This window comes from Bos indicus, chromosome 3 (genome assembly GCF_029378745.1).
Source record: "Bos indicus isolate NIAB-ARS_2022 breed Sahiwal x Tharparkar chromosome 3, NIAB-ARS_B.indTharparkar_mat_pri_1.0, whole genome shotgun sequence".
In the NCBI taxonomy this organism is placed as follows: domain Eukaryota; kingdom Metazoa; phylum Chordata; class Mammalia; order Artiodactyla; family Bovidae; genus Bos; species Bos indicus.
Genome location: NC_091762.1, coordinates 89,635,987 through 89,656,584, shown reverse-complemented (window position 1 = coordinate 89,656,584; position 20,598 = coordinate 89,635,987). Strand labels below are relative to the sequence as shown.

The 20,598-nt window shown below is 41.5% G+C and overlaps 1 protein-coding gene across 6 annotated transcripts in view; it reads right to left on the bottom strand.

Moving 5' to 3' along the window:
- Window positions 1–20,598, bottom strand: part of FYB2 (FYN binding protein 2) — a 129,353-nt gene that overhangs the window by 76,079 nt on the left and 32,676 nt on the right. For 4 of the 6 annotated variants that reach the window (XR_011565872.1, XM_070786462.1, XM_019957384.2 and 1 more), the window contains one exon: window positions 3,435–4,173. Coding sequence is in view for 5 of the 6 variants with exons in the window: in XM_070786462.1 (XP_070642563.1) it covers window positions 3,435–4,173 (739 nt within the window). In the remaining variant the exon portion in view is untranslated. The remainder of the gene's footprint in view (window positions 1–3,434; window positions 4,174–20,598) is intronic. The other 2 variants (XM_070786464.1, XM_070786465.1) reach the window with 1 other exon arrangement.

Sequence of the window (20,598 nt, the reverse complement as noted above, 5' to 3'; positions counted from 1 at the left end):
GGTATACAGCAAAATGACTCCGTTTTTATATGTGTATAAGATCCTTTTCTGATTCTTTTCTAGGTTATTACAAGTCCAGATTTGATTTCAAAAGCCTTAAATAGCTCTCAAATATCCAAGATTTTGTTCATTCCACCTGATGCAAAGAGCTGACTCATTTGAAAAGACCCTGATGCTGGAAAAGATTAAGGGCAAGAGGAGAAGGGGACAACAGAGGATGAGATGGTTGATGGCATCACCGACTCAATGGACATGGGTTTGGGTGAACTCTGGGAGCTGATGATGAACAGGGAGGCCTAGCGTGCCGTGGTTCATGGGGTCGCGAAGAGTCGGACACGACTGAGCGACTGAACTGAACTGAACTGTTCATGCCATTCTTGTTCTGGTATGCTGTTCCCTTACTCCTCCCTTGGTGAACTTTGACTCATTTTTTAAGACCCTCCTCCAATGATACCTTTTTTGATTTCTACCAGAAAACCAGCTCATAATCAACCACTCTTTGTTCAGTATCACCTATCACATTGTTACCACCTCTCCATCAGTGCTGTGACATATGAGAAGGGCTGGTCTATCTTCCCACTGAATGTAGGTTCCTAGAGGGAAGCAACTAAGCCCTAGGGATCTCCTCTCAGTGCCAAGCACAGGACCAGCATCAGCAGAAATGCACAATGACAATGGACAATGACAATGACTATTCCCTGAAAGGATTCGCCAGGCACTCATGATGGGCAAATAATACGGGAGACATGAAGAGGAATAACAACTGGTCTCTTGATGTCCAGGGCTCCAATATCTAGAACAGGTTTCAAGGCTGGCTTTGTAGTACCTGGGCACCTGTGGATTCTATATCCTGTAATTTTCCAGGACAGTCCCAATTTTATGTATTTTATTCTTCTGCACTGATGAGCTAACCAACAGAAATTCCAACATTATATATAAATATTGCATAGGCTTTCTACACCAAAAACAGCACAAAATCTTATATTATTCAAGTACCTTGACTTTTGGTTGACATAACACAGTGGCTGACCACATGGTAAAACTAAAGAAACTTGGCTAGTGTTTTACAAAAACATCAGTGCAACCCCCTCAAGGCCCTGCTATCCTCTGCAGTCAAGGAGCAGGGGTCCTTCTAGCCCTACTAGCAGGGGTTACATAGTTAGGGCCAAAGTTCCTTTCTCCTAAGACTTGAAGTATAAGCTGCAAAGTCAGAGATTTTAGTCTTTATCAGATAATAGAGTAGACAGTAAAAGTGCATGATCACTTACTTACTAACTGAGCTCCTAATTTTTATCAGGCACTGTGCTAAGCAATTTACATGGGTTATCCCATTTGATCCTCCCAGCAGCGCTGTCAGGGAGGTTATCTAGACCTTTCTTTCCTCCCATCTCTCCTTGCTACCATTCATCCTTTCTTCCTCCCTATCCCTTCATCAACAATAATTTATATTCCAAGCATTGTTCTAGGAGCTGGAACTAGAGTTAAGGACAAGAAAAGAGAGAGTTCTGCCCTCAAGAATTTTCATTCCAATAGGAGGAGGCTGATGATAAACATGCAAACAGATAAACAGATAAGAAAACCATAACAGGGTGGTGACGTGGGACAAATAAGGATTTAGGGATTAACATGTACCATTACTATACATAAAATAGATAGCCAACAAGGACCTACTGGAAAGCACAGGGAATTAAACTCACTATCTTGTATTAACCTATACAGGAAAAGAATCTTAAACAGAATAGAAGAGTGTGTGTGTGTGTGTGTGTGTGTGTGTGTGTGTGTATAACTGAATCATTTGATGTACATCTGAAACTAACACAACATTGTAAATCAACTATACTTCAATTTTAAAAAGTAAAAAGAGAAAATCACAGCAATCTATTAATTCTATAAAGGAAATAAAACAGGATGATATGAAAGAATGTGAATTCTTGGTGGTGAGGTAATAGACTTTAGATAGAGATCTTTGGCTAGAGAAGGCTTATCTGGGAAAGTGTCATTTAAACTTAGACCTAAAGGTAATGAAGGAAAGATCAAAGAAAAGTATTATATAGGAAGGAGGAACAGAAATCATAAGGTCCTGAGTCATAATGAAGTCTGTTCACAAAACAGCAAGGAATTCCAGGATGTTGTCTATAGGCTAGTGAGCCAGGGAAAGACAGCAGGAAGTAAGTCCGAGACATAAGCAGGGATCAAAAGAAGCAGCGCTATGAAGTCAGTAGTAAATAGTTTAGATGCTATTCTGAGGGAAAGAGAAACCAAACAGGATCATAAGCAAGAGAACCAGCCAGCCGGCCAGCCATTTATTCAAAGAATACTTTCTTGAGAACTCATTGAAATGGGCCTTGTTCTTTTAGGTTATGGGGATACAGTGGTAAAGAAGACAGTTTTTATTCTCACTTAACTTATACTTTACTGAGGTAAACAAATACATAACAAACTAGATAGGGGTAAGTGAGAGAAAACTAAAGCCGTGTAAGAAAAAGACTGCTGGAGGTGGGTGGCTATTTCAGATAGAGTGATCCACAAGGTCCACACGCAGCAGGTGACCTTGATAAAGTGAAGGAGTGAGATGTCAAAGTTCTACAGGAAAAGTGTTCCAGACAGAGAGAGCAGCAAGTATAAAGGTCCTGGGGTGGAACTAGCTTGGTATATCAGGAATAGAAAGAAGGTCAACGTGGTGAGAGAGGAGAGAGTACGAGATGCTGGCAAGGAGCAAACTGTATGAGCCACAGTAAGACAGCTAAAGTTGAAATGAGCAGGGGGGGTGATATGATTGGATTAATGCTTTAGAGCATCACTGTACCTGTGAGGAGGAGCATAGACTACAAGAGGGCAAGAGTGTGAAAGCAGGGAGACCAGCTGGACCTTGCAGTGGTCCAAGAAGAGATGGTCCACAGTGGTGTAGACTTGAGCAGAAGGCAGAAATGGAAGCAAGTCAGGAGATTCAGAACGTATTTTGGTGACAGAGCCAAGAACTTGCTGCAAACAATGATTAGTTACAAACAAAGAGGCAGGGAGGTGGATAGGGGAGGGGAACAGAATATGATTCCTAGATTTTTGGCCTGAGCAAATAGGAGGGTGGTTGTGCTACTTATTAAGACAAGGAAGACTGGCAATGGATCGATTGATAGGAAAGGAAACCAGGCTTTGTGAAGTTAAGCAGACTGCCCCAGTTCAGGCATCTTGTAAGAAGCAGAGCTAAAGAGTTCAAATCTGGGTTTGTCCCACCTGTCTCTCCATATAATTCCAGGAGATTAATCACTTAATCCAAACCTGAAGTTATAATCTAGCAGATGGGCTTAGAATATCTGTGCTAGAGTGGGGGACAAACACTGGCCAGGCCACACATAAGACCACCCATGCCAGTAAGCTCTAAATTAGAGAAATACAGTGATCCCTCCCCCTAGGCCTGTGGGGGCTTGATTTCTTACCTGAGGTCTGGCTGGTGAGCTCATTGTCATAGACAGGGTGACAGATGCTCCCTGTCAAGCTCCTCTCAGGACTGGAGTTTGCTCCGCTCTCCCTGCTACATTGAGAAGGTTGAACGGTGGGATCTTCAGAGATGGCACACAATCTTCTTTGAGCCATCAGGTGCCTGTGGGAAGGTAGGGACTGGGCTTCTTTTATTTCCATATTTTCCATGGGCTCCTCTGAAGTCAGCTTGATACTTTTCTGCTCTTTTAGATGGAAGGCCCTGCTTCCACAACTGGCAGGGAGAAAGACGGATGGTGTCTCACTTTTCTGAGATAAAACCTCCCAGCCCCAGAGCTTGTTTCTGAAGCTATCATTCACCATGACTTTCTTCTTATTGGCTATCTCACCATTTGACTGATACACATCTAACAGCGGAGAAGCCTTCTGTGACCTTACTGCAGAACCAGGAAAACTTGGCGGTTCCAGGTAATTAGAACATTTCTGAGTCTCACTCTTCTGAGTCCCCTTCACTTGCTGGGGTTTAAGAGGCTGCGGATCACCATCAGCACAGTTGGGTGAGTGCTGACTGTGGCTGGATGAGAGGGGTTTCCCACTGGCCAAAGTCTTCATGGACTGTCTGCTTCCAAAGTCTCCCTTTTGAGAAACACCTGCTGGGAATTTGATAGGTCCTGAAAGAGATGATGCATCAAGATTTTGAAATTTGGCTCGAAGTTCCTTGAAGTTTCTTAATCCTTCCTAGAGCATAAAAGAAAAGAAACAAGCAGCACCATTAGCTGACTTCACTGTGCTTGCTAAGCAGCTCTAGGTGCTGATGTAATGCCATTGCTTATCTACTGAGTAGTATCAGTAATGCTACTGTCTACGTGAGGCAGAGTGAAACTAACTACATGCTCTTTGAAACACTGCAGGTGTGCCTAATTTCTTCACAACATACAAAGAATGCTTATAAGATATATAGCACTAACAATTGCTGATAAACCCCTTGATATAAACTTCTGGTAGCTCTCTGCTGCCTGTGCAAATAAACCCTTTCATGTGGCATTTAAGAACAAAAGTTGTGGAATTATGATCTCAGCCACAGATCAACATGTGCGTGTGTGCTTAGTAACTCAGTTGTGTCTGACTCTGTGACCTCATGGACTGTAGCCCTCCAGGCTCCTCTGCCCATGGGATTTTCCTGGCAAAAGTACTAGAGTAGATTTCCATTTTCTCCTCCAGGGGGTCTTCTCAACCCAGGGATTAAACCCACATCTCTGGCATCTCCTGCACTGGCAGATGGATTCTTTACCACCACTTAACCCTGATGCTGGGAGAGATTGAAGGTGGGAGGAGAAGGGGACGACAGAGGATGAGATGGCTGGATGGCATCACCGACTCAATGGACATGCGTTTGAGTAAGCTCCAGGAGTTGGTGATGGACAGGGACGCCTGGCGTGCTGCATTCCATGGGGTCTCAAAGAGTCGGACATGACTGAGCGACTGAACTGAATTGAACTGAAACCAAAAGGATAATTGACAAGTTTCTAGAAACTTTATACTCTCTACCACCCTGCTTATGTGTTCCCGCTCCCCCAATGCATCCCCCCATCTACTTGTCAACTGCTTTCTTGCAACAATAATGCCCACCTTCTCCACAAGATTTGCCCTGTGGCTGACAGGTAGACTAACTCCTTCCCTGGCTCCATGTTGCCTGGCTATTGAGCTTAACATCATAGGGTGGAGACAAGAGCAATCTTTGGAACCTGACAGGTACATGTTCCATTTCTGACTCCACTCTTTATCATCTAGGCAAATACTTTGGGAAACTTGGTATCATCAGTGAAGTCTCATCATAAAAATAACTTGCAAGCAGTAGAAGCATGACGGCTGCCATATGTAAAGAGTCCATCACAGTGCCTGGCACATAGTAAATAAAAGCTGTTTAAAAGGGACGAGATGATGCTCTTGTATTTTTGACTCTCCTTGGGAGATTGTGTTCTACTTTAAATTCCACCCAAATTCAGTGAATGAAAATGGTGGTAGTAACAGCAGGCCAACCCTTGGAGCAAAGGAAGGGACACGCACAGGATCATACAGTAAGTTGGTGGTCTATGTAGGTGGGATTGGGCTCGAGGCCTGTGCAGTGCTCTTCCCAGTCCCCCCCCTCCAACCCTCACTAAATTTACTTTTGTAAATGTATTTTGGCATTTTCTGTCTTCAGAGGAGGTGGTGGGTGGATAGAGCATAGGAGGACATCTAATGGAGCCATTTCCAAAGAGCCATCAACTTCTTCTGATCATCTTAAGGGTCTTAATTTTAGGTATACAGACAATCTCCATGCAGGTAACTTCGGATTTTGCCTGCTGAAGGAATAACTGTTGAGTGACCTTTTCTCACTGTGTTTACAGTTGACTCACACCTGCCCTCTGAAGATTTAGGAAGGGAGGAATATTGAACAGGAAGTATGAAGCAGGTATCTGGAAGCATGCTTGCATGCTCTTCCCTCTTTCTTCAACCCTCCCTCCATCCCCTTCCTTCTCTTCCTCCTTTCTCTCTCTCTCACTCACACACACATACATATCCCTACACACACATTTATAGCTTTCTTCACAAACTTCCAAGGGTTAATTTCTTATATTTCAACCAGCAGTCAAGTTGATTCCATTGACCTTCCTTTCCCTTTATGTGCTAGCAGCAGTCAGCACTGGGCATGGAACCAGCAGATCCGAGTATGAGGCTCAGCTTTGCCATTCCAGTCATGTGCCTTGGACAATTTACTTCACTTTTCTGAGCCTTAAGCTCCTCACTATAAAATGGGGATATCCTACTAACAGTTCAGGGTTATTGCAAGGCTCACATGACACGACAGATGTATATACCTCAGTGATTAATATTTTTTAAATTGTGGTAAAATACACTTAACTTTAAATTTACCACTATAGCCATTTTTAAATGTGTAGTATAGTACAGTAATGTTCAGAACACTCACACTGTAGTGAATGTCCGGGACTCTTCCCATCTTGAAAACTGGACCACTATATTCATTAAACAACAGCTTCCCATTCCCCCTCCCCCGGAGAGAGCTGGGACAGAGAGGAAAGGGAGTACAGACACTGGTCTGTGGCAGGCAGGACAGTGTTAGACCTACATGAACGGTCTGTGCTGCAGCTCTGCATGCCCCAGCCTGAGTCACATTCACTGGTGTGGAAGGGGTTGGGTGCTGGAATGTGGGGCTTGGAGAATGGGCTCAGGAAGAGAACAGCTACTGGCTGCAAACAGACAGATCTGAAGGGGCAGGAATAAGGAGTTCCACAATCAGGAATGTTTGTGAAAGAAATCTGGGCCACCAGAGAAGCAAAATGCCATTGCTGAGTGGTGCACAAGAGGCAGGGCCCCCACTGTGCCCCCTGCCCCTGTCCCCTGCCTTGGTGGGCACTAGGAGGAGCACCCACCGGAGCAGGCTCCCACTTCCCTCCTGCCAATACCTCCTCGGGCCCTGCTGGCCCCAGTGGGCTTGCACACCCTGCCCATTGCTGCCTCCACCCGCACTGGCCTTAGAGGGGTCTCAGGTACAGGTGCTGCTGGGAGGAACACACACAGAGGTGGGACTGAAACCACAGTTAAGCCCCTGGGGTCACGCAACAAAGGAAGAAGAGCTGGATTCTCTCGTCATGGCTGCAAGAACCATAGATTTACACCACTGCTGCTGGCTTTGAAAACTTAGCACCTGCAGAATATCTGAATGGATGAGTGCTCCTGCATCTGAGATGGGTCTAGCTTTAGCAGCTGTGGGCTTTGTGGGCACATACACAGGGGGACTGGAGCAGGTCCGAATCTGAGCTGTCTCCATTAACTCCCACAGTGGATCCAGGCACATGATTACTGCAGTCCTGGGATGACTTTGGGGGATCTGCACTGGTGGCTTGGTGAAAACAAGGCCTGAGAAAAACCAGGAACAACTGCCACTATAACCATGGTTAAGGTGGGGCTGAGAGCAGTTTCAACAATCGTGTAATTTGTGAGTCAGCACAAGAGGTGAAAAATGACACAACAGAACACACACACAGGTAAATAGCTCCAGAGGAGGAAAACTCAGTGACTTTTCTCCCAGTGGGAGCGCTCCAACTCTGCCTCTCTCACGCTGCAAATCAGAAACACAGCTCAGAGACAGATCTGGGGACCTCTACTCCAATAACTAGGGAGCAGACTTGCCCCTGACAGGGAAGTAACAACACAGAGAAAGTGGGGGTGGGGAGCTTTGCTCAGTATCCATCGCAGGCTCAGGTCACCACAACATCAGTCACATCTCCTATCAAGGGGATAATGGCCAGCATACACTGAGGAAAGGGGTAGTAGACATCTGTACTAAAACAGTCCTCACATCAAAAAATTTAAAACATACAGAGACTGCACAGGGACATTACCATATAAAAAATAGCCTTCCAAGGCCATGTGAGGAATTGAAAAGAAAAACCCTCAGAGTATTTGGCTTTGAAGGCCACCAGGGCCTGCATGCAGGAGCTCCACAGGGCTGGGAGAAACAGAGACTTCTCTCTTGGAGGTTGCACTCAAGGTCTCACATGCACTGGGAACCAGCACAAAGCAGTACCTCTACATGAACTGGGGCTAGGCCTAACTAGGGGTCTGGGAGGTGGGCTTTGGCTGTAGCTCACTGTGAGGGCAAGGACACTGGTGGAGGAAGCCCCAGAGAATATTGATTGGCTTGAGCTCCCCCATAGGTCCCATTTTGGCACCAAGACCTGGCCCCACCCAACAACCTAGAGGTTCCAAGCTGTCATGCCTCAGGCCAAAGAACCAGCAAGACAGGAACACAGTTCCACCCATCAGCAGACAGGCTGCCTAAAGCCATACTGAGCTAATAGCTACGTCAAAACACACCACTTGACACAGCCCTGTCCATTAGAAGAACAAGATCCAGCTCCATCTACTAGAGGGCAGGCATCAGTCCTTCCTACCAGGAAGCCTGCATAAGCCCCTGGAGCAACCTCACCCACTAGGGGGCAGACACCAGAAGCAAGAGGTACTGTGATCCTGAAATATGTAGAAAGGAGACTACAAACACAGAAACGTTGACATAAGACATGTTGCAAATGAAGGAACATGACAAAACCCCATAAGAACCCCATAAATGAAGTGGAAATCATTGCCATAGAATAAAGTAAAGAAAAAGCAAAGAAAATAAATAAAGACAGCCTCAGAGACCTCTGGAACAACATTAAATGCACCAGTATTTGCATTAGGGGTCCCAGAAAAAGAAGAAAAAGAGAAAGGACCTGAGAAAATATTCAGAGATTACAGTCAAAAACTTCTCTAATATGGGGAAGGAAATAGTCACTCAAGTCCCAGGAAGCTCAGAGGGTCCCATACATGATGAACTCAAGGAGGAACATACCAAGACACATATTAATCAAGCTGACAAAAATTAAAGACAAAGACAAATTATATAAGAGCACCAAGAGAAAAGCAACAAATAACATACAAGGGAATCCCCATAAGGCTATCAGCTGATTTTTCAGCAGAAATTCTGCAGGCCAGAAGGGAGCACCACAATATATCTCAAGTGATGAAAGGGAAATATCTGCAACCAAGAATACGCTAGCCAGCAAGGATCTCATTCAGATTTGATGGAGACATCAAAAGATTTACAGATAAGCCAAAGTTAAGAGAATTCAGCACCACCAAAACATCTTCACAACAAATGCTAAAGGAATTCTCTAGGTGGGAAAGAGACCAGCAACTTAAAACAATGTTTGTACATACACTGTTATATCAAAACCTCATGGGACTATCAAACCAAAAAAAAAAAAAAATCTATAGATACATACACACACAAAAGAAAAACCCAAACACAACACCAAAGATAGACATCAAATCACAAGAGAGCAAAAGCAGAAGGTAAGAAAAAAGACCTAGAAGAACAAATCCAAAACAATAAAGAGAATGTCAACAGGAACATATATATTGATAATTACTTTAACTATAAATGGATTAAATGCTCCAACCAAAAGACATAGTCAAACTGAATGCATACATAAACAAGACCTGCATATACTGTCTTCAAGAGACCCGCTTCAGATCTAGGGACACATACGGATTGAAAGTAAGAGGATGGAAAAAGGTATCCCATACAAATTAAAATCAAAAGAAAGCTGGAGCAGCAATACTTAGATCAAACAAAATAGACTGTTACAAGAGATAAGGAAGGACACTACATAATGATCAAGGGATCAATCCAAGAAGAAAATGTTGCAGTTGTAAATATATAGGCACCCAACATAACAGCATCACAAATAAGAGCCAAATACTAGCAGCCATAAAAGGGGAAATTGACAGAACACAACTATAGTGGGGGATATTAAAACTCCACTCACATCAGTGGACAGACGATCCAGACAGAAAATCAATAAGGAAACACAGGCCTTAAATAACACATTAGGCCATGTGAACTTAATTGATATTTATAGAACTTTCCATCCAAAAGCAGCAGAATACACTTTCTTTTCAAGAGCACAGGGAACCTTCTCCAGGATGGATCACATACTGGACCACAAATCAAACCTCATTAAAAGTTAAGAAAACTGAAATCATATCAAACCTCTTTTCTGACCACAATGATGTGAGATTAGAAATAAATTACAGGAAAAAAAACTATAAAGTGAAAAACAACAAATACACATGGAGACTAAACAATATGCCACTAAACAACCAAGAGATTACTGAAGAAATCAGAAGAAATAAAAAATAATAATCTTACCTCAGGAAACAAGAAAAACTGCCAAATAAACAATCAACCTTATACCTAAAGCAACTAAAGAAAAAGAACAAACAAAACCCAAGGTTAGTAGAAGGAAATAAATCATAAAGATCAGAGTAGAAATAAATGAAATTGATACAAAGAAAACAACAAAGATCAACAAAATTTAAAAGCTGGTTAATTGAGAACATAAACAAAATAGATAAAACCTTAGCAAGACTCATGAAGAAAAGAGAGAGGACTCAAATCAGTAAAATTAAAAATTTAAAAAGTTACAACTGAAACAAGAGAAGTACAAAAGAGTGTAAGAGACAACTACAAGCAATTATATGCCAATAAAATGGAAAGCCTAGAAGAAATGGACAAATGCTTAGAAAGGTACAGCTTTATAAGAATGAACCAGAAACAAATAGAAAATATGAGCAGGCCAATCACAAGTACTGAAATTGAAACTGTGGTTAAATACTTCCAACAAACACAAGTCCAGGACCAGGTGGCTTCACAGGTGATTCTATTGAACATTTAGAAACTCTTTCAAAAAATTACAGAGAACAATCCCAGGCTCATTCTATGAGACCACCATTATCTCGATCCCAAAGTCAGACAATGATAGCACAAAAGGAGACAATTATAGGTCAGTATCACTGATAAACATAGACACAGGAAACCTCAAAACAATGCTAGCAAATAGATGCAGTACATTAAAAGGATCATACACCATGATCAAGTGGGATTTACCTCAAGCATGCAAGGATTCTTAAAAATCAATCAGCATGATATATCATACTAACAAACTGAAGAATAAAAACCACATAAATCAAGAGATTCAGAAAACGCTTTTGACAAAATTCAACATCCATCTATGATTAAAAAAAAAAAACTCTCCAAAAGTGGGCATAATAAGGGCCATATACAACAAAGCCACAGCAAACATCATTCTCAACAGTGAAAAACAAAGTTTTTCCTCTACGATTAGGAATAAAACAAGGGTGTCCACTCTTTCCACTTCTATTCAACATGTGGAAGTCTTAGCCACAACAATCAGAGAAGTAAAATAAATATAATGACTCCAAAATGGAAAAGAAGTAAAACTGTCACTGCAGATGACCTGATACTATACACAGAAAATCCTGAAGATGCCACCAGAAAACTACTAGAGCTCAGTGAATTTGGTATAGTTGTCCACAGTATAGTAACGAGGATGAAAATTCATCAAATAAGCTCTACATGTTGGTTACTTATGTACCTGTCACCACTTTTAAAAATCTACAGAGAGTTAATGTGAATGAGAACCACTGATTGTCAAAGTTACAGAACTATTGGGTAAAAAGATATGCTGATGAAATAAATCAAAGATGATACAAACAGATGGAGAGATATACCATGTTCTTTGATTGGAAGAATCAATTTTATCAAAATAAGTATACTATACAAAGCAGTCTATAGATTCAATGTAATCCCTATCAGATTACTGATGGGATTACCAAATTTCTTACAGCATTTCTTACAAATGTCTTACAGAAAATAATTGCATGGTTTGTATGAAAACACAAAAGACTTCAAAGAGCCAAAGCAGTCTTGAGAGAGAAAAACGAAGATATAGAAATCAGGCTCCTGACTTCAGACTATAATACAAAGTTAAAGTAATCAAAGCAATTGATACTGACACAAAAACAGAAATATAGATCAATGTAACAAGATAGAAAGTCCAGAGATAAAACCATGCTCCTATGGTCAACTAATCTATAACAAAAGAGGCAAGAATATATAACAGAGGAAAGACAGTCTCTTCAATACGTGGTGCTGGGAAAACTGGACAGCTGTATGCAAAAGAATGAAACTGGAACACTCCCTAACACCATTTACAAAAATAAACTCAAAATGGATTAAAGACCAATATGCAAGTCTAGACACCATAAAACTCTTAAAGGAAAACAGAGGCAGAACACTCTTTGACATAAATTACAGGAAGATCTTTTTTGACCCACCTCCTAGAGTAATAAAAATAAAAACAAAAAGAAATAAATGGGACCTAGTTAAACTTAAAACCTTTTTCACAGCAAAGAAAACCACAAACAATTGAAAAAACAACCTTCAGAAGGCAAGAAAACATTTGCAAAAAAGTGACCAGCAGCGGATTAATCTCCCAAATATACAAACAGCTTATGAAGCTCAATAACAAAAACCAAACAACCCAATCAAAAATTTGGTGTAAGATATAAACAAACAGTTCTCCAAAGAAGGCATACAGATGATCAAAAAGCATGTGAAAAAGTGCTCAACATCACTAATTATCAGAGAAATGTAAATCAAAACTAAAATGGGTATGATCTCACCCCAGTCAAAATGGCCATCGTTAAAAAATTTACAGACAATGAATAGAAGCTGTAGGTGTGGAGAAAAAGAAACCTTTCTACTCTATTGGTGGGGATGTAAATCGGTAGACTCCTATGGAGAACAGTATGGAGGTTCTTTAAACAACTAAGAACTACCATATTACCCAGTAATCCCACTCCTGGGCATATATCTGGAGAAAACCATAATTCAAAAAGATACATGCACCCCAAAGTCCACTGAAGCACCATTTACAATAGATAAGATATGGAAGCAACCTTAATGTCCAGTGACAGAGGAATGGATAAAGAAAAGGTGGCACATATATACAATGGAATATTACTCAGCCATAAAACAGAACAAAAGAATGCAATTTTCAGAAACATGGATGGACCTAGAGCTTGTCATACTGAGCCAAGTCAGACAAAGAAGAACAAATATTGTATGATACCACTTACACATGGAATCTTAAAAAATGGTAAAATGAACTTATTTACAAAATACAGTCATAGATGTAGAAAACAATCTTATGTTTACTAGGGGGAAAACAGGGGGATGGATAAATTAGGAGACTGGGGGCTTCCTGGTGCTCAGTGGTAAGGAATCTGCCTGCTGATGCAGGAGACACAGGTTTGATCCCTAGTTTGGGAGTACCCACACGTCACAGAGCAACTAAGTCTGTGGACTACAACTACTGAGCCTGTGCTCTAGAGCCCAGGAGCCACAGCTACTGAACCCTGTGTCACAGCTACTGAAGTCCACATGCCCTAGACTTCATGCTCCACAAGAGAAGCCACAGCAATGAGAAGCCTGCATACCACAACTAGAGTCTCTCCTGCTCTACACTAGAAAAACGCCTGTGCAGCAACAAAGACCCAGCACAGCCAAGAATAAATAAATTTTAAAAATAGTTTTAATTTGGAGATTGGAACTGACATATACACACTCAGTTCAGTTCAGTCACTCAGTCATGTCCGACTCTTTGTGACCCCATGAATTGCAGCACACCAGGCCTCCCTGTCCATCACCAACTCCCGGAGTTCACTAAGACCCATGTCCATCAAGTCAGTGATGCCATCCAGCCATCTCATCCTCTGTTGCCCCCCTTCTCCTCTTGCCCCCAATCCCTCCTAGCATCAGAGTCTTTTCCAATGAGTCAACTCTTTGCATGAGGTGGCCAAAGTACTAGAGTTTCAGCTTTAGCATCAGTCCTTCCAAAGAAATCCCAGGACTGATCTCCTTCAGAATGGACTGGTTGGATCTCCTTGCAGTCCAAGGGACTCTCAAGAGTCTTCTCCAACACCACAGTTTAAAAGCATCAATTCTTCAGTGCTCAGCTTTCTTCACAGTCCAACTCTCACATCCATACATGACCACAGGAAAAACCATAGCCTTGACTAGATGGACCTTTGTTGGCAAAGGAATGTCTCTGCTTTTGAACATGCTATCTAGGTTGGTCATAACTTTCCTTCCAAGGAGTAAGCGTCTTTTAATTTCATGGCTGCAGTCACCATCTGCAGTGATTTTGGAGCCCCCCAAAAAACAAAGTCTGCCACTGTTTCCACTGTTTCCCCATCTATTTGCCATGAAGTGATAGGACCAGATGCTATGATCTTAGTTTTCTAAATGTTGAGCTTTAAGCCAACTTTTTCACTCTCCTCTTTCACTTTCATCAAGAGGCTTTTTAGTTCCTCTTCACTTTCTGCCATAAGGGTGGCAGCAGAAACTAAACACAACACTGTAAATCAACTATATTTCAATAAAAATTTTTTGAAAAGAATTAAGGTTTAAAAAAGACATTAATAATGAAAGAAATTGAAGAAGACCCAAATAAATGGAAAGAATTCCAAAGAAATCTACAGATTCAATGTAATCCCTATAAAAATTTCAACAAACTCTAAAGATTGTATAGAACCATAAAAGACCCGAAATAGCTAAAGCAAACTTGAGAAATAACAACAAAGCTGGAGTATCATACTTCCTAATTTTAAACATCACAAAGCTATAGTAGTCAAAGCAGTTTGGTACTGGCATAAGAACATAGATTTCAATCAGCAGAACAGAATGGAGAACCCAGAAATAAATCCATGCATACAATCAATTAATTTACAACAAAGATACCTAGAATATACAACAGGGAAAGAACAGTCTCTTCAATAAACAGTATTGGGAAAACTGGACAAACACATGCAAAAGAATGAAATCAAACTACTATCTTACACCATACACAAAAATCAACTCAAAATGGATTAAAGACTTGAATATAAGACCTGAAACCACAAAAGTCACAGAAGAAAACATAGGTGGTAGGCTCCTTGACGTCAGTCTTGGTGACAGCCTTTTCGGATCTGACTCCAAAAACAAAGGCAAATGGTACTACATCAAACTAAAAAGCTTCTGCACAGCCAAGGAGATAATAACAAAATGAAAAGACAATGAACTGAATGGAAACACGTGCAAAGCATACACTTGAGGGTTTAATATCCAAAATATATAAAAACTCATACATCTCAACTGTAATGTAACAGAGAAACCAATTTTTAAATGGGTAAAAGATCTGAATAGATCTTTTTTCCGAAGAAGACATATAGATGGCCAACAGGTACATGAAAAGGTGCTCAACATTATTAATAAACAGGAAAATGCAAATCAAAGCCACAATGATATATTACCTCACAGCTGTTAGAATGGCTATTATCTGAAAGATAGGAAATAACAAGAGGCGGAATAGATGTGGAGAAAAGGGAACCCTGTGTTGATGAGAATGTTAGCTGGTACAGCCACTATGGAAAACAGTATGGAGATACCTCAAAAAATTAAAAATAGAACTACCATATGATCTCCAGCAATTTCACTTCTGATTATTTCTCTAAAGCAAAGGAAAACAGTACCTCAAAAGGACATGCACCCCCATGCTCACTGTAGGATTATTTACAATAGCCAACATATGGAAACAGCTTAAATGCCTGTTGATAGATGAATGGATACACAAAATGTTATATACACATATACAATGGAGTATTAGTCACCCATAGAAGGATAAAATAATAACACTTTTGACAATGTAGATAGTCCTTAAGGGTACTATGCTAAGTGAAATAAGTCAGACAGAGAAAGAAAAATACTGTACGTTCTCACTTAATGTGGAATCTAAAAACGAAACCAAAACTCCATCAAGTTTGTAGATACAGAGAACAGATTGGTGGTTGCCAGAGGTGGGAGCTGGGAGATACGAGCAGTTGGTGAAGAAAGTCAAAAGGTACAAACATCCAGTTAGAGTAAATAAGTCACGGGTATGTAATGTACCACATAGGGACTATAGTTAACAACACTGTATTGCGTATTTGAAACTTGCCAGGGGAGTAAACCTTAAAAGTTCTTATTACAAGAAAAGTACTTTGTATCTATGCATGGTGGTGGATGTTTCCAGACTTACTGAAGTGATCATTTTCCAGTGTATAAACTGTATACAGTGTATATAATTATCAAATCATTATGTTACATACCTGAAACTAATATAATGATTTATGTCAATTATACTACAGTTTAGAAAAGAACAAAACAGTCCCTGACCTTTCAGAACTTGCTGAATGAGGGAAGCAGGCACAAATTGATCATTCTAGCATAAAGCAAAGTTATTAGATACAAGGTATAAAGTCTTCTCTGAGAACATAGAGAAGAGATCATGAGGCCAGTTGGGTGGGAGAGGGTACAAAGAAGGCTTCCTAGAGTTGACTCCTCAGATAAAACAGGCAGTCAAGCGAAGAACAGTGGGAATGCAGTTAAGATGAGAGAAGAACATCAACAAAGGAGGCATGACATGTGAAATAAGAGGACATACATGAAAAGAATTCCTTATTCTTAGAGTCCCAATGTTCAGTATGTAAGGCTGGAGAAGGAAGTAGAAGTCAAGTCTCCTTTAAGTAGTTGGGCTTAATTTTCAGAGTCAATGAGTTTTACACAGTAACTGGAGCTACTGATGAGTTTTACACAGGGCAATGACATGGTTAGGCTTATATTTCATGCTGATTATAGAGCAGAAACCAATTAAGAGGCCACTACAATGGTTTATGGCACCCCACTCCAGTATTCTTGCCTGGAGAATCCCATGGACGGAGGAGCTTGGTGGGCTACAGTCCACAGGTCGCAAAGACTCGGACACGACTGAGCAACTTCACTTCACTTTCACAATGGTCAAGAAAAATAATGAGAGGCTGGACTTAGGCAGTGTTGGTGGGCACAGAAGAAGCAGATAGATAAGAAAAACATGCAGAGTGGCATGAACTGGGCCTGGAGATCACTGGGTCTGAAGGAAATGGGAAGAAGGACTCCAGGATTATGCCCAGGTTCTAAACTGGGTGAGAGATGAACGCTAGTACCTGACACTAAGGCTGAGGACTGGAGATACAGACACTGGAGGAAAGGGTGAGCCCAGTTTGGGATGTGATGGTTTGCATTTTTAGGGAAGCCATCTAACAGGTGATTCTATATGTGACATTTGTGGGAGACAGAAACTTAGATTTGGAGTTACTGGCTTATTGGTTCATGTGGAGCTTAAGAGCATGGACCCTGAAGTCCAAATAAGCTTAAATGCCAGCTCTGCCAATTATTAGCTTTATGACTCAGAGCAAATTACTTAACTACACTGTGTTTTTTGCCTTATCTGAGATAACTGCATTCCTCAAAGGGTAGATGTCATAGGTAAGATAAACTGAAAGAAAAAGTGAAAGTTTTAGTCACTCAGTTGTTACCAACTCTTTGCAACCCCATGGACCCCAAGCTCCTCTGTCCATGGAATTCTTCAGGCAAGAATATCAGAGTGGGTTGCCATTCCCTTCTCCAGGGGATCTTTCTGACCCAGGGATTAAACCTGAGTTTCCTGCATTCAGGTGGACTCCTTACCATCTGAGACACCAGGGAGGCCAATGGCACCTCAAAAATGTCCACATCCTAGTTCCTGGAACCTGTGACTATGTTACCTTGTGACTTTACAGATGTGATTAAGGTAAGGACCTTCAGATGGGAAGATTATCCTGGATTATCCAGATAGGTCTAATGTAATAACAAGGGTCCTTATAAGAAGGAAGCATGAGGTCAGAAAAGAAGAAGTAGACATAAGGAGGTAAGGGTTGAAGATGCTACGTATGGCCATAAAGATGGAGGAAGGGTCCATGAGTCGAGGAAAGCAGGTAGTCTCCAGAAGTGGTAAAGGTAAGGAAACAGTCTTCTCTAGAGCCTCCAGAAAGAACACCATTGGCAAACACTGATTTTAGGCATCTCATGTCCAGAACTGTAAGATAATCACTCTGTTACTGCAAACTACTAAACTCATGGTAATCAGTTAAAGCAGTCTAGGAAATGAACACACCTGTTATGTGGATTAAATTGTTAAATACATACAAAGCATTTAGAAGGCATAATAAGTGCTCATTGAGTGTTAACTCTTGCTGTTACTATTAGAAGTGGTTGTTGAGGCCATGAAACTAGAGGGGATCATGGAGGAGAATGTGCAGTGAGATCAGAGTCAAGGGACAATGGCAGAGGCCAAGAAGAAGCAGAGAGGTGGGAGCTTAGGAGAGAAGGAGAAGGGCTGGGCAGTATTAGTGAGGAACGAGTGCCTGCAGTGGCAAGTGCAGCGGATCAATTCTGTAAGATAAAGATGAAACAGCGTCTGGTGGAGTCTGTCAAGATGGAAACCACTGTATGGACACTGCAAAAGAATATCATGGCAGAAACAAAGCTGCTGTGGCTTCCAGAATGAATGGGAGGTGTAAAATAAATGACTGTAACTTTTCTTTTAGGAAACGGGCATGGCAAAGAAAGGAGAGGGGAATACTTAGAAAGGGATTCAATATCCACCAAAGGTTTTAAATTAATTTTTCTTCCTACTGAGCCTTACCCTAGTACAGATCCTGGAAAGCAAAGAACTCTACTTCCAAGGCACTCTTTCAGCTAGAATTCTGCGAAGCACAGACATCCACAGGGCAAGAGAAGCAAGTACATTCGAGTATACCCACTTAGGGTGACAATGGATCCCCTGTGGAGGAGCTGTGGCAGATGTTCCCATGCTGTGTACTGGGCAGCAGTTATTGATGGATTCCCACTGGAATGGTCCCATGTTGGACATTTCGCTTAGATAGAGCATACAAGCCCATCCTCAGCCCTTCTGGAGATTCCTACCATAACCCATTATAAATCTTTTCTGCTCAGATTGGCAACAAGAGATTTGGTTGTCTATAATAAAAACTACTAACCAGTACATCTTAGTTTTTTGCTTCTTCATAGTGCCAATCATGGAGAAGGAAATGGCAACCCACTCCAGTGTTCTTGCCTGGAGAATCCCAGGGACGGGGGAGCCTGGTGGGCTGCCATCTATGGGGTCGCACAAGCTCCTCTGTCCACGGGATTCTCCAGGCAAGTATACTGGAGTGGACTGTCATGCCTTCCTTCAGGGGATCTCCCCAACCCAGAGATCAAACCCGCATCTCTTATATCTCCTGCAACGGCAGGCAGGTTCTTTACCACTAGTGCCACCTGGGAAGCCCCATAACTCCCTCTGTCCAAATGTAAACTCTCTGAGAACAGGCATTATAGCATGCGCGTGTGCATACACACACTTTGTCAGCATGTGTTCACTGCAATAGCACCAGTGGTCAAAAGCATATTTGACCCATAGTAGGTGCTCAATAAAAGTGAGGTGAATGAATGAATTCTTTATTTACAAGTCTTTCAGTATCCTTTCAAGCGAAGGTGTCTCATTTATTTTGGTACTCCCAGTACCAGCCCTGGGGAGCACCAAACACTTGTTGAATGAATGCAAGTGAAAGTTTCTCAGTCGTGTCCGACTCTTTGCAAGTCCATGGAGTGGGTAGCCTTTCCCTTCTCCAGGGGATCTTTCCAATCCAAGAATCAAACCAGGGACTCCTGCATTACAGGCAGATTCTTTACCAGTTGAGCTACCAGGGAAGCCCTGTTGAATGAATAAATTAGTTTTCTTTAAAACAAACAAACAAACAGAACATTTAGAAAAATTAGTGGGTTCACATAAGTCATGCACTATAATTTTACAGAATTTTATTTTTTCCCACAGACAGCTTAGAATGTACACAGAAATAAATTATGTATAAGCTATAATGTTAGAGACAACCCTGAAAACAGCCGTCGAAGACAGCCTTGGCACTTCTGATCTGGATGGAGCGAGACTCAAATACCTCACTGGGGAAGCAAAGCCAAAACAATTCCAGATATTGTAGGAACAACCTAAGATAAAAGACAGTGGTATCCACTAAACACAAGGGATTTATTTCCTTTGATATGGAAATTAACCAAGGAACCAAGGACATAGCCACCAGCCAAGAAAAACAAAGACCCTGGTGGCTCAGACGGTAAAGCCTCTGCCTATAATGTGGGAGATCCAGGTTCAATCCCTAGGTCAGAAAGATCTCCTGGAGAAGGAAATGGCAACCCACTCCAGTATTCTTGCTTGGAAAATCCCATAGACGGAGGAGCCTGCTAGGCTACAGTCCATGGGGTCGCAAAGAGTCAGACACGACTGAGCTGCTTCACTTCACTTGCTATTCTAGAATAAGGAGAACAGAGTGAGATGGTTATAAGTCCGAGCCCTAGTTCTCTATATGTGGTATTATTATATCTACAAGAATATGTATAGCCAAACTAGGGGGGAAAACTCTAAACAGACCTCTCTCACTATTTATTTTACAGGAATCTAAGGAAGAATAATAATAATAATAACCAAAATAGCCGTGAAGTGCCTGTTTGATGCATACATGCTTTACATGACATCACTATGGGCCAGGCACTGTTTAGACCCTTAACAAAACAACAACACACCAAACAACCCAACTGAAAAATGAGCGGAAGACCTAAATCTATATATTTCTCCAAAACAACATACAGAAGACCAACAGGCACATGAAAAGATGCTCAACATCACAAACTATTTGAGACATGCAAATCAAAGCTACAATGAGGTACCACCTCACACCAGTCAGAAAGTATCTGACTAGAAAAGATCTGGCCTGGATCTTTTCAGGCCATCATTAAAAAGTCTA